This window comes from Bos mutus, chromosome 6 (assembly GCF_027580195.1).
Source record: "Bos mutus isolate GX-2022 chromosome 6, NWIPB_WYAK_1.1, whole genome shotgun sequence".
Lineage (NCBI taxonomy): Eukaryota > Metazoa > Chordata > Mammalia > Artiodactyla > Bovidae > Bos > Bos mutus.
The window spans coordinates 101,929,932-101,944,269 of NC_091622.1; the positions used below are offsets into that span (position 1 = coordinate 101,929,932).

A 14,338-nucleotide genomic window follows, 5' to 3' on the forward strand; every position below is an offset into this window, starting at 1 on the left:
CAGTCCTTCCAATGACTATTCAGGACTGATTTCCTTTTGGATGGACTGGTTGGATCTCCTTGCAGTTCAAGGGACTCTCAGGAGTCTTTTCCGATACCACAGTTCAAAAGCATCAATTCTTCGGCAGTCAGCCTTTTTATAGTCTAACTCACATCCATACATGACTACTGGAAAAACCATAGCTTTGACTAAATGGACCTTTGTCAGCAAAGTAATGTCTCTGCTTTTTAATATGCTGTCTAAGTTGGTCATAGCTTTGTTATTATAGGCATACACAATGGCCTGCCTCAGGGAGCCCTGTCTGGCCCCCTCTGCCTGGCCCTTGGGCTAGGGTGCCTTTGTTTGGCTCACAGGGAGATAGCCTGGCCCTGCTTACCTGTGAAGTGCTGAAAGAAAGTGAAACTAGCATATCTCCCTGCCTGAGACTTGTCATTCTAGGAGATATTTGCAAGAATGATATGGTCTTTTCCTTTGTTTCCTCACCTCCCCACCCTGCTCCCCCATCTCTGATCTATAAAAGAACCTGACATCCAGGCCCTGGGAAGATGGTCATTTTAGGTGCTAGACTGCTACTTTCTTAGTCAACTGGCTTTCCAGATGAAGAAACTGATGGCAAGAAAAGTGAAGTAACTTGCCAAAGTCACATAACCAGTAAGAGGCTGAGTTAGGGGACTTCTCTGGTGGTCCAGTGGCTGAGATTCTGCCCTTTCCCAATGCAGGGGGTCCGAGTTCAATCCTTGGTTAAGGAACTAGATCCCAAATGCCGAAACTAAGACTTCATGCAGCCAGAAAATTATATAAATAAATTTTCAAAAAATAAATAAATAAAATAAAAGTTTTATAAAAAGGGGGGTTGAACTAGGATTCAAACTCAGGAAGTCAGATTGCAGAGCCCCAACTTTTAACTTAAACCAACTAGTTATAACCAACCAGCCAAATGATTTTCAACCAAGGATACTTTTGTCCCAAAGGAGACAATTTGCCATGACTCTCGGAGACATTATTGGTTGTCACACCCAGGCATGCTAGTGGCCTTGAGTGGGTAAAGGCCAGGCAGGCTGCTAACCATACAATCCAGTCAGCCCTGAACTTTGAAGGAAAAAGTTATCCAGCCCCAAGTGTCCATAGTTCTGAGGTTCAGACATCTTGACCTAGGCTATACTATATTGCATTGGAGAGAGTACAGTTGACTCTTTAAGTTTTAACCCTGAGTGTATTCATAAAAGAGAACTTAACTCTATCAGTCTGCATGCCGGTTTAAAATATTAAAGTGTTAGTCACTCAGTCATGTCCGACTCCATAGCTCTCCAGGCTTCTCTGTCCATGGAACTCTCCAGGCAAGAATACTGGAGTGGGTACCCAGTCCCTTCTCCAGGGGATCTTTCTGACCCAGGGATTGAACCCGGATCTCCCTCATTGCAGGCGGATCCTATATCATCTGAGGCATCAGGGAAGTGATGTTTATCTGGAGTCATGTTTAAATATCAACATAAGTGATTTAATCAAACCTAATGCTGGCTACAACATCCGGAATCTGTTTTCAGGTTGAATGTCTATAAGTTCAATGTTTCACTTAGTGTACTCACACCATGCAAATTCATATACTATTAATATACTTAAGAAAGGCAAATTAAAAGTGTGTAATAAGATTAGAATCTTTTACCTACTGGGGTGTTTGTATTATCCAAGAATTAAGAAGGTTTGAGGAAGTGAAAGTCATTTTGTTAATGTTACTTAGCTCACATTATGCTCAAATAGTTTGGATGCTGAGAAATTTCATTCAGTCTGAGATCACTTGGAAAACTGCCTTTTATTTATTTTTTCCTCTCTTGAGTCAGAATGTTCATATTCCTCAAAGAAAGGGTTCTACTTTCTCAACAATGCTAGAAACACAGAATCTACCCCTTGCTTCTTTTTTTAAGTTTTGGAGATTTTCTTTTGCGTGTCTTATGACATCATTGGCTTCATTTCAATGAATTTTCATAGCGAGTGAAAATGTTTAGTTTACTCTGATCACATTTTACAGTAGTTTTTTTTTTTTTCTTACTGATATGAATGAAGGCACCTCAAGTTTATCATTAATTTGTCTTCACATTACATTTTAGGGTGAGTTGTTTTGGGGAAAATTTTCTCAAGTAAACTAACACCATCTGTAACAATTAGATTCTGATTAAACTGAAATATTTTTTGAATTTTGTCGTCTTTTTTCTTTTTCCTCTTCAGTGAATATCCCTTTTGAGAGCCACCCCTCTGACTTCCCATTTTAGATATGTGATGACTTTTACACAGGTAATAATAACCAGAAAGGGGAAAAGATGGAATAGCATAACCAGTATATTTATAATTTGGAAGGCAGATTATAATGATGTTAATATTAATCATAGCATTTACATAGCAAAAGAAAGTGAAGGAAAGGTGAATGTGGAAAGGTAGAGGCATCATCCAGGTTGGATTTTTCCTTCTGAGCAGAGCCATTCTGTGGGTGCTGAGGAATTTCACTTGTGCTGTGTAAAGCTCAGAAGTGTTGATATGATATAGTAATCGATGACAGGTAGGTGATATACTGTGGTCTAAAGAAAGGTCAACAGGGACTTCCTTGGTGATCCAGTGATTAAGAATCAGGGGATGCTGTTTCGATCCTTGGTGGGAGAACTAAGATCCCATATGCCAACGGGCAACTAAGCCCGTAAGTCACAACTAGAGAAGCCCAGTGCAGCCAAGTAAATAAGAAAAGTTAACACTAAAAGCCATTATTTCTTTGGGGGCCATAAAGTGAAGTTATGAGATCTGTGTACATCGTTTTAAGCCTCTGTTTAGTCTAGCTATTGTAATCTGCTTAGTAGAAATTTAAGAATATAATCTCTTCAAATAAACACTCTTCTTTCTCTTTCTGGAAGGGTTCATTTGTTCATCATTGAGGATTCTGTATACTGCCAAATTGATAAAGCAGTATTAGGTAGTCTTAAAGATCATATAAACTTACCTTGAGGCTGCAAACAAATCCCTAATTCAGACCTCATATACAGCCTCAGAATATTTTTGGTTTATAAAACCTCTCACTTCATCTCTACACATTAGTCCTACTTCTTTCCTGGTAGTAACAAAGAAATGCTCCTGATCACTGCAGTTTGCCTCTCTACCATCTTTCCCAGGTGGCTCAGTGGTAAAGAACCCTCCTGCCAATGCAGGAGATGTGGGTTAGATCCTTGAGTTGGGAAGATCCCCTGGAGGAGGAAATGGCAACCCACTCCAATATTCTTGTCTGGAGAATCCCATGGACAGAGGAGACTGGCAGGTTACGGTCCACAGGGTCAAAAAGAGTTGAACGTGAGTGATGTGACTTAGCATGACTTAGCACACATGCCATCTGTCCTTGTTCCTCCCATTATTCTTTCCCTGTTAATTCCACTCTTCCTGCCTACAGGGCCTGTCTCTTTTGATTTCAACAATAATTGATTTCTTCCATTGTAAAAATATTCAGTGAACTCTTTATCCACCCCATTCCTGTTTACCATCCTGTCTTTCTTATCTGTTAGGTTAAACAAGATTGCCTGTTTTCTGGCTACCCATTTCCTTGGGAGTATGAAAATGTTTTGCGCTTTTACTGTATCACTCAGTATTGATACAAAGGGCTGTGCCCGTTCTTAATATAAGGAGCTGAGTGAGCCCACAGGAAGGGCAAATCATTCAGTCCTGAAGATGGGGATGAAAGGTGAGCCATAAATGGTGAGCAGGGGTTAGCTGGATGATGAACAATCCAGATATAGGAAACCATGTGTGCAGGAACCAGGAGGGGAGAGGTCATGCACATTCAAGGAACAAGAAGTTCTGCCTTGGAGCACAGAGTGTGGGGTAAAGAGAAGATAGAGATATAGCAAAGGCTCAGTCTCTTAAAGTCTTAGCAACAGTGAAGGCTTTAGTAGGAGACTGCCATCTTCAGATTTAGAAATTTTGCAGGCTGGAAAAAGGATTGGAAGAAGGACAAGAAGAGATGGAGGGAGACTATGTAGGAGGCTTTTCAGTAATCCCGGCCAGAAATGATGGTGGTCCGAATGAGGGTGCCAGCAAAGGAGATACTTAGGAGCTAGGATAATGGAAGAAATATGCATTCATTTAATAAGTATACATGAAATACTTGGTATATTTTATGGGCTATTTTAGGCTTTGGGGGGAGTACAGCAGTGAACAAAATACATAAAAACAAATCACTTCCCTTGGGAAGCTTATGGTCTAGAGGCAATGTTGACAATAAAGAGCATAAATAGGGTTTCCCACGTGGTCCAGTGGCCAAGACTCCACACTCGCAGATGCAGGGGGCCCGGGTTTGATGCTTGGTCAGGGAACTAGATACCACAATGCAGACTGAAGATCCCACATGATACACCTAAAACCTGGCACAGTCAAATAAATCACTAATTTTTAAAAAGGACATAAATACAAGCAACATATGTAGCATGGGCACAATGATAAGTGTCAGGGAGAAAATCAGAGAAAAGAAGGAGAAATGGAAATATGTGTAGGCAGGGTTGCAGACTTAGGTATGGCATGAGGAATTCTGAAAAGACCTAAGGAAAAAGACTGAAAGGAAACAGGGAGCTAGCTGTGTGAGTATCTGGAAGAAGAGATTCTGGAGAGAAAAGAGTAATGTACAAAGGTCTTGAAATGGGAACATGTCTCATGGGTTGAGAGCCATCAACGGACCTGTGTGACTGGAATGAATTGCAAGAGGGTGAGGGTAGTGTGATGGTTAGTTACAGTTCCATTATTCAATAAAACACTACTCTAGGTGTTGCTGTGAAGGTATTTTGTAGATGTGGTTAACATCTACAAACAGTAGTCTTTAAACAAAAGGAAACTGTTCTTGATTATGTGAATGGGCTTCACCACATCTGTTACAAGACTTTGAAAGCAAAACTAGCTTTCTCTGTGCTGTAGACTGTACATGTTCCTCTGAGGTTCACAAGTTGCAATCTAATCTCCAATGTAATGGTATTTGGAAGTGGGGTGTTTCTCACCTTCTCCTTGATAAACTGGACAGTTAATGATTGTCTTATCCTGGGTCTGAACATTTTTTAACCTCCAGACCAGGGAGGCATTCCTCTGAATGCCTAGAAACTGGAACAACAAATATAGCTTTGGGCTAATGGAGCAAAGCGTTATGTGAGAGAACAAGTCGAAATTAAAGTTGAAATTAGGAAAAGAACCGAGGCCCTCAACTCTACACTGACTACCTAACAATTTCTGCCTCAATAGGTTAGTCAAAATAGGAAAGGGGGTTAAGAGTTACTCCCAGAAGAAATCTGGGGAGGGGTCATCTCAGCAGGAGCAGTGGACTCTGGTCCCGTGACAGGTTGTGAACAGGCAGCTCCCCTTGCCTCCAATGGAGCCTCCAGTGGGTGTTCGTCTAGAACAGCTCTTAGCAGGGGGAGTTGGGCTCCCTGGTAAAGAGCCTTCAGTTGCTTGTCTCAGTGGGCTTATTTTTTGGCCACGAAGCATGTAGGATCTCAGTTCCCTAAGCAGGGATTGAACCCATGTTCCCTGCATTGGTAGAGGAGAGTCTTAACCACTGGACCATTAGGGAAATCCCTCAGTGGGCTATTTAAAGGAGTCTGCCAGTGGGGTGTCATGGTTACACCCCATGGAGTTTTGTGTCTATCAGTTACTCCTTCTGTTTCAGTGAAGCCTTTCCATAGACACTGCCCAACGGTTTGCTTATTTAAAGTAACACTTAGGACTTCCCTGGTGGTTCAGTGGCTAAGGCTCCACGTTCCAGGGCATGGGGCCTGGGCTTGATTCCTGGTCAGGGAACTAGATCCCACATAGTGCAACTAAAAAAATTCTGCACTCCACAACTAAGACGTGGTACAGCCAAATAAATAAATAGATAATTAAGAAAAATAAAGCAACACTCAATTTATCCCTCTAAGACATTTGCAGATCTATACTGGACATTTCAAAACAATTAACATTGAAGTTGACACTGGCCATTGTGACTCCATTTTGAACTACCTAACAAAGATGGGAGAACCTGGGTTCAAAAAATATGGGAGACCTGGGTTCAATCCCTGGATTGGGAAGATCCCCTGGGGAAGGGAAAGGCTACTCACTCCAGTCTTCTGGCCTGGAGAATTCCATGGACTGTATAGTCCATGGGGTCGCTAAGAGTTGGACATGACTGAGCGACTCACTCAGTTCGTGGCAGTCTGTTATAGCAGATTGAACTAACACCTCCTGAGTAAGAATAAATGCTGCCTCAAGACTGCAACATCAACATCTGCCCAGGAGAACTTCCCTGGTGGTCCAGTGGTTAAGAATCCACCTGCCAGTGCAGATGCCATGGGTTCGGTCCCTGGTCTGGGAGGATCCCACATGACTCAGAACAACTAAGCCTGTGGACCACAACTATTAAAGCCTGCGTGCCCTTTAAAGCTGGTGCTCCAGGACAAGAGCAGCCACTGTGACCAGAAGCCCGAACATCACGACTTGAGAGTAGTCCCTTCTCGCCGCAACTAGAGAAAGAAAGCCCTTGGGTAGAAACAAAGACTTAGTGCAGCCAAAAATAAAATAAATTAATAAAAATAAAAAACAAAACAAAAAACTTCTCAAGAGTTTCCAGCCTGCCAGCTTCCCCTACAAATTTCAGATTTTATAGCTACCGCAGTCATGTGAGCCGATTCCTCAATTCCTTGAAATCCATTCTCTCCCTTGCCACCCTCTCTCTGCCAGTTTGTGTGTGTATGTATATATATATATATAAAACTTCCTACTGGTTATGCTTCTCTGGAGAACCCTGATGAATCAGGTAAGAAGACTGGACCACAGATGGCCTTGTTGGTCATAGAAAGGGCTTTAGTTTTACGTTTCAGATGAGAAGCTAATGAAAGACTTACAGCTGACGCATGACAGGAGCTCATATTTTAAAGAATCAGTCTGGCTGCTGTGTTGAGACAAGCAGAAAGGGAAACGAGAGGTGACAGTGACTTGGGTTAGGGGATAGCAGTGGCGGGGGGTGGTGCTTCCCCAGTGACTCAGTGGTAAAGAGTCCGCCTGCAATGCAGGAGACATGAGTTCGATGATTCCCTGGGTCAAGAAGGTCTCCTGGAGGAGGAAATGGCAACCCATGTCAGTATTCTTGCCTGGGAAATCCCATAAGATATCAGGGTCAGACATGACTGAGCACATATGCAAATTGGCAGTGGGGATGCTCAGAGGGGACAGAATTCTGGATGCGTTTTCAAGGTAGAGCAAATCATAGTTCTTTTTTTAATGGATGTCAAGGATGATGCAAATCTTTTTGGCCTGAGTAACTGGACTAATGAGTAATGGGGTTTGGAGCAGGTTTGGGATCACGTGAAAAGCTCACTGTCGGTAATGTACCTTGAAATGCTTATTGGCCATACAGGCAGAGAGATCAAGAAGGTATTTGGATGTCTGTTTGGTATTCAGAGGGAAGATTCAGGCTGGAAATATACATGTGGGAATGGTGATTGATACTGAATGTGAGTGCTGGGGATGGGGATTTTAGAGAGATAAAGGTGAGGGAAAGGAAGGAGGCAGATATAGCACCAGGTTTTGGGCTTGGACACTTGTTAAAAGTGTCATTCTTTGTTAGGGAACACAGTGTCAAGAGGAGGCTAGGTTTTGCATATGTTTAATTTTAAAGATCTGTTTAACTGGAACTGGAGATAATCTAGGAAATTATGTTATCTAAATTGATCCTCTTATAGATGAAGAAACCAAGGTTCCAGAATTAGCTAGATTGAATTAGAATGACCAAGTGCTCTTTTTGCAATACTAGGGTGCCTGTAATTACAGGTATGCCTATAAAAGGTACATCTCTCCAATTCTGAAGTTGACCTAGTCATCCCTAGACAAAAAAACAAAAACAAAGAAAGAAAAAGAAAAATAAATTGGTTAGATTGGCTCTCAGATCACGTAGAAATTCCTATTTGGGAGAAGGATTTGATTCCAATGTAGATTAAGACTGGGCTTTCCAGGCAGCGCTAATGGTAAAGAATCTGCCAATGCAGAACACAGAAGAGACGTGGATTTGATCCCTGGGTTGGGAAGATCCCCTGGAGGAGGGCATGGCAACCCACTCCAGTATTCTTGCCTAGAAAATTCCACGGACAGAGGAACCTGAAAGGCTACAGTTCATGGGGTTGCACAATGTCAGACATGACTCAGCATGTATGCACATGCAAATCTATCACCCAGTCTGGCAGAAGAAGCTCTTAATTGCTCCCTTTCCCTGAGTAAGATATTTATTAGCTGTTTACTCATCAGCTAAATTGTTGTTGAGGAGGTCCTGAGGGCCAATCTCAACCCTTTTCTTTGGCCTGATTCCCTACTATTTCTAATCCTCATTTTCATTAAGAAGTGTAGATTTCTGGCAAGGGAGAATGGTAGTATGGGTCGGGGGCAAGGCTTTTGGGGGAAGTGAAAAAAGAGTGTTTATGAAGTAAGCACGGGAATATTCTTGAAGAGAGTAGGAGAGAGGCTGGTGAGTCCCAGCTGTCCCATGGCAGGGTCCAGCATGACAGCAAGAGCTCAGAGAAAGGTGTCCATGGAGGGGAGTTCCATGGCACAGTCAGGATTTCTGCACCCTGCAAAGGAGAGAGCTGTCAGTCATCAAGGTCCTAGTTACAACCGCAGGGTACCATGACAGTTGACAATTAGCAGTCTTTCCCCTTTTATCTCAAGACAAAGTAAGCCTTTTGGATTTTGGCATGACCCTGACAAGTAGCCTGGTTGATGGCTGAAATGGATTTCCCCATTAAACTGTTGAGGAGTAAGTTCAGAGTTAGGGCTGCTGCTTTTTAGTAGCTTCAGTCATACCCAACTCTGCAATTCCATGGACTGTCGCCCATCAGACTCCTCTGTCTGTGGGATTTCTCAGACAAGAATACTGGAGTGGGTTACTATTAATTAGTGGAGAAGGAAATGGCAACCCACTCCAACTTTCCTTCTCCAGGGAATCTTCCTGACCCAGGGACTGAACCCGCATCTCTTACATCTCCTGCCTTGGCAGGTGGGTTCTTTACCACTAAGCCACCAGGGAGGCCATCAGAGTTAGGACTAACCTCATTCAAATAACAGAGAAAAGTCTTCAGACTTAGAGTCACAGCAGTAATTGCCTGATGTTGGTGAACCAAAGCAAGCTTTTCAAATAAAAATACGCAGGGAACAACATTCAGAACCCCTGCCGCATTCCTTCACCTTCCAGCCTCTGAGGTTCTCCTGGGAACCTCCTCACTACTGCCTATGACGCAGGATTGTTGGGGGATTAAATGGCAAGGTGTGCCTAGGATGTAGCTAGCATTCAATAAAAGGGACTGATTACCATTCTGTCAGCATAATATCCAAGAAGCACCCCGCAAACGAGACAAGTAGTACTTATTTCTGACAATGGTCAATGCCAAAATTCATCCAACGGTTAATTTCAGACAATTGTGTTAAAAGCCAAAGCATGTTTATTGTGAAAGCGGAAACTTAGTACATTTTGGGCCTCAGTTCTTTTACTGAAACTTCAGTAAAGGCTTTCTCCTAGTCTGCTGAAAATTGCTGCTTGGCAACCTGGAACAAGTAATCAAAAGAATAAACAATCTATTTCAAAATGAGTTAGAAGACTCTCCACCTTCTAGTGTCTTTCTCTGTTAACATGATAGGATCTCATTAAATATACAAACTCTGCCGACTGATAGATATTGTAGTATAGCTGAAGTATGGAGAGGACCCTAAGTTACAATATTCAAATATAATGATATTTTTGGAAAGCAGGCATTTTTGATTCAGATATGTATTTATATCAGTTAAACACAGAATATAGTTTAACAGTAATTGTGTTTTGATTCTCTGTATTCGAAGAAGTTAGTTGATGAGAAAGAAGGAGAAATTTATTGTAGAAATGATACCTCAGTTAAAATTTCTTTATATGTAATAGAATCTATAGTATGTGTGTGTTAGTGGAGAAGGAAATGGCAACCCACTCCAACTTTCCTTAAACAAATTTCCAGATACTAAAAAGAGAAAAAAATAAAATTCTGTGATTACATAATCCATTTTCCTTTCATTTGAAGGTTAAGCTGTATTCTGCTCAAAATAAACAGACAGAAACACCAAAAGCTGAGTTCAATTAATTTATTATTGCTGCCACTTATGGGTACATTTTCCCAGTTCTTTGTCTCAAATCCCAATGATGCTTTTATACTTGCAACACATATTCATCTCCATTTTCCCTGTGCTGAAATGTCTGACATGGGAATATGAGGTATTTCTCAGAAAACAGAGTAGTAAGGTGTAGGATGAAATGTTTGGGCAGTATTTCTTACATCACATGAAATTCATTATGAAATGCCACTAGATACAGTCTTTCATTACATTTAGCAAGCTTGAAATTTCTGTTTCTTATGTAGAATAGAAAAGGGAATGTGAATTATATAAAAGTTGAATGTAATTAAAAATAAAAATATATCTTAAATATTCACATTACATACCTTGCAAAGCCTTCAATGAGTCACAAAATCTTAGAAATTATTATTAAAATGCTTCTCTTTTTCTCCATTTCCCCAGAAAATCAGTTCCTAATATATTTCTGTATATTATATGAAATTAGGACCTGCCAGAACCTCAAAAGGTGATATTGAAGAACAAAAAGTTAATTAGGAAAAGCAGATACTTTTAAAAACATTAAAATTCTCACTAATATTAGATGAAATCAACCTAAACCTGGTAAATCAGTTTTTAAGAAACTTAGGCACTTATTTTCCTTTCATTTTATATCCAATAACTGCATCAAACCTAATATCAATCTTTCGTTTTAAAATTGCCTGGAAACGCTCAGGAAGGACCCTAAAAGAAAGATACATAAAAATAATTAGGAAATTAATATTAAGTGCATTTGTAAATTATCTTTAAGAATACTTATATTTAAAAAAACAGAATACTTATATTTATCATATATCATGCCCATGTTAAGTAAGATTAAGAACATTAACTCTGAGTCACTTTTATGTGTTCTTTCCAAAGAAATCCAATTCCTTTTGAAAAGTGAAAGAGAAGAGGTTTCGCTTCTTTACGGTAAGAGTGACTTTAAAGATTTAGCCTTCAAAATAAATATACTTGAATATTTTTTAAAATACCTAAAAGACAAGGTGTATAGAACTGAATAGTTCAGATGCTCAGTTCAGTTCAGTTCAGTTCAGTCACACAGTCTGGAAGAAGCACGAGCTGGAATCAAGATTGCGGGGAGAAATATCAATAACCTCAGATATACAGATGACACCACCCTTATGGCAGAAAGTGAAGAGGAAGTAAAAAGCCTCTTGATGAAAGTGAAAGAGGAGAGTGACAAAGTTGGCTTAAAGCTCAACATTCAGAAAACGAAGATCATGGCATCTGGTCCCATCACTTCATGGCAAATAGATGGGGAAACAGTGTCAGACTTTATTTTTTTGGGCACCCAAATCACTGCAGATGGTGACTGCAGCCATGAAATTAAAAGATGCTTACTCCTTGGAAAGAAAGTTATGACCAATCTAAATAGCATATTCAAAAACAGAGACATTACTTTGCCAAAAAAGGTACGTCTAGTGAAGGCTATGGTTTTCCCAGTAGTCATGTATGGATGTGAGGGTTGGACTGTGAAGAAAGCTGAGCGCCGAGGAATTGATGCTTTTGAAGTGTGGTGTTGGAGAAGATTCTTGAGAGTCCCTTGGACTGCAAGGAGATCCAACCAGTCCATTCTAAAGGAGATCAGTCCTGGGTGTTTTTTGGAAGGACTGATGCTAAAGCTGAAATTCCAGTACTTTGGCCACCTCGTGTGAAGAGTTGACTCATTGGAAAAGACCCTGATGCTGGGAGGGATTGAGGTCAGGAGGAGAAGGGGACGACAGAGGATGAGATGGCTGGATGGCATCACCGACTGGATGGACATGAGTTTGAGTGAACTCCAGGAGTTGGTGATGGACAGGGAGGCCTGGTGTGCTGCAGTTCATGGGGTCGCAGAGAGTCAGAATGCAAAAGTAGGAAGTCAAGAAACACCTGGGGTAACAGGCAAATTTGGCCTTGGAATACGGAATGAAGCAGGGCAAAGGCTAATAGAGTTTTGCCAAGAGAACCCACTGGTCATAGCAAACATCCTCTTCCAACAGCACAAGAGAAGACTCTATACATGGACATCACCAGATGGTCAACACCGAAAGCAGATTGATTATATTCTTTGCAGCCAAAGATAGAGAAGCTCTATACAGTCAGCAAAAACAAGATCAGGGGCTGACTGTGGCTCAGATCATGAACGCCTTATTGCCAAATTTAGACTTAAATTGAAGAAAGTAGGGAAAACCACTAGACCATTCAGGTATGACCCAAATCAAATCCCTTGTGATTATACAGTGGAAGTGAGAAATAGATTTAAGGGACTAGATCTGATAGAGTGTCTGATGAACTATGGAATGAGGTTCGTGACATTGTACAGGAGACAGGGATCAAGACCATCCCCATGGAAAAGAAATGCAAAAAAGCAAAATGGCTGTCTGGGGAGGCCTTACAAATAGCTGTGAAAAGAAGAGAAGCAAAAACCACAGGAGAAAAGGAAAGATATAAGCATCGGAATACAGAGTTCCAAAGAATAGCAAGGAGAGATAAGAAAGCCTTCCTCAGCGATCAATGCAAAGAAATAGAGGAAAACAACATAATGGGAAAGACTAGAGATCTCTTCAAGAAACTTAGAGATACCAAGGGAACATTTCATGCAAAGATGGGCTCAATAAAGGACAGAAATGGTATGCACCTAACAGAAGCAGAAGATATTAAGAAGAGATGGCAAGAATACACAGAAGAACTGTACAAAAAAGATCTTCACGACTCAGATAATCATGACGGTGTGATCACTCACCTACAGCCAGACATTCTGGAATGTGAAGTCAAGTGGGCCTTAGAAAGCATCACTATGAACAAAGCTAGTGGAGGTGATGGAATTCCAGTTGAGCTATGTCAAATCCTGGAAGATGATGCTGTGAAAGTGCTGCACTCAATTTGCCAGCAAATTTGGAAAACTCAGCAGTGGCCACAGGACTGGAAAAGGTCAGTTTTCATTCCAATCCCAAAGAAAGGCAATGCCAAAGAATGCTCAAACTACTGCACAATTGCACTCATCTCACACACTAGTAAAGTAATGCTCAAAATTCTCCAAGCCAGGCTTCAGCAAGACGTGAACCGTGAACTTCCAGAAGTTCAAGCTGGTTTTAGAAAAGGCAGAGGAACCAGAGATCAAATTGCCAACATCTGCTGGATCATGGAAAAAGCAAGAGACTTCCAGAAAAACATCTATTTCTGCTTTATTGACTATGCCAAAGCCTTTGACTATGTGGATCACAATAAACTGTGGCAGACTGGTTCCAAATAGGAAAAGGAGTACGTCAAGGCTGTTATTGTCACCCTGCTTATTTAACTTATATGCAGAGTTCAGATGCTAAAGGCTCTTAAAAAAAGAAACCTGACACTGGAAAGGAAGTAAGAATAGGAACTAATTTTTAGAAACTATTAAAATGTTCCACTAAGATACCAAAGAAGCAGAACTGCTAAAAGAAAATGCAGACAATATACTTGGTTTTGAACATAGTATTGAAAAAGTTCTTTAACAGAAGAGCTTAAATTCCTTCATGTAAATGAAGGAAGTAGCACCTATGCCGTGTTCTTGTAAAGAATCGATGTGTTAACACAAAACGCTGGCTCATGTTGGTGTAGGGCAGAAACCAACACAGTACTGTCCAGCAATTATCCTCCAATTAAAAATGAATAAATTACAAAACATATAAAATGCTGTAAACAGTGATGGACACATAGTAGGTTTAATTTTTTTCTCCCTACCCTACACTTAAGCCATACTGAGGAACTTGTCACATTCCAATGAGCCTGAGAGAAACTAAACAGAGTATGTAAGTCAGTGTAACTATATACAGACATCTGCTTAGATGGAATTAAAATAAGGTTTGAAAATTGAGCACCAAACATTCACATTTCAGAGGAAAATCAGGGTAATATTAATAGTAGTGATAATTACAATGATAATAGCATCAATATATAAATATGTATTTTTATCATATACTAGATATTTTAAATGCATTATTCTGTTTATTCCTCACAGCCCTGCAAAGTCTTGCTGTTTCCATATGACAGATGAAGAAACTGAGCTTCAAAAAAGTTAGATAACTCATCTATGTTCATGCAGCGAGCAAGTTATAAAAACACAGCTTCATCTAACTCTAGAACACAAACTGTGAATCTCTATGCTAAAGGTCTAGGTAATCTTTATTTAATCAACAAACAGACATTTTGG

General features: G+C 40.6%; 1 protein-coding gene across 1 annotated transcript in view; it reads right to left on the bottom strand.

Annotated features, from left to right (window-relative positions):
* Nucleotides 1-10,126: 10,126 nt before the first annotated feature.
* HSD17B11 (hydroxysteroid 17-beta dehydrogenase 11) overlaps nt 10,127-14,338 on the bottom strand; it is a 51,754-nt gene continuing 47,542 nt past the window's right edge. Inside the window, exon 7 of the mRNA XM_005904475.3 lies at nt 10,127-10,851. Within this exon, the coding sequence (XP_005904537.1) occupies nt 10,761-10,851 (91 nt within the window). The 3' untranslated portion in view covers nt 10,127-10,760. The remainder of the gene's footprint in view (nt 10,852-14,338) is intronic.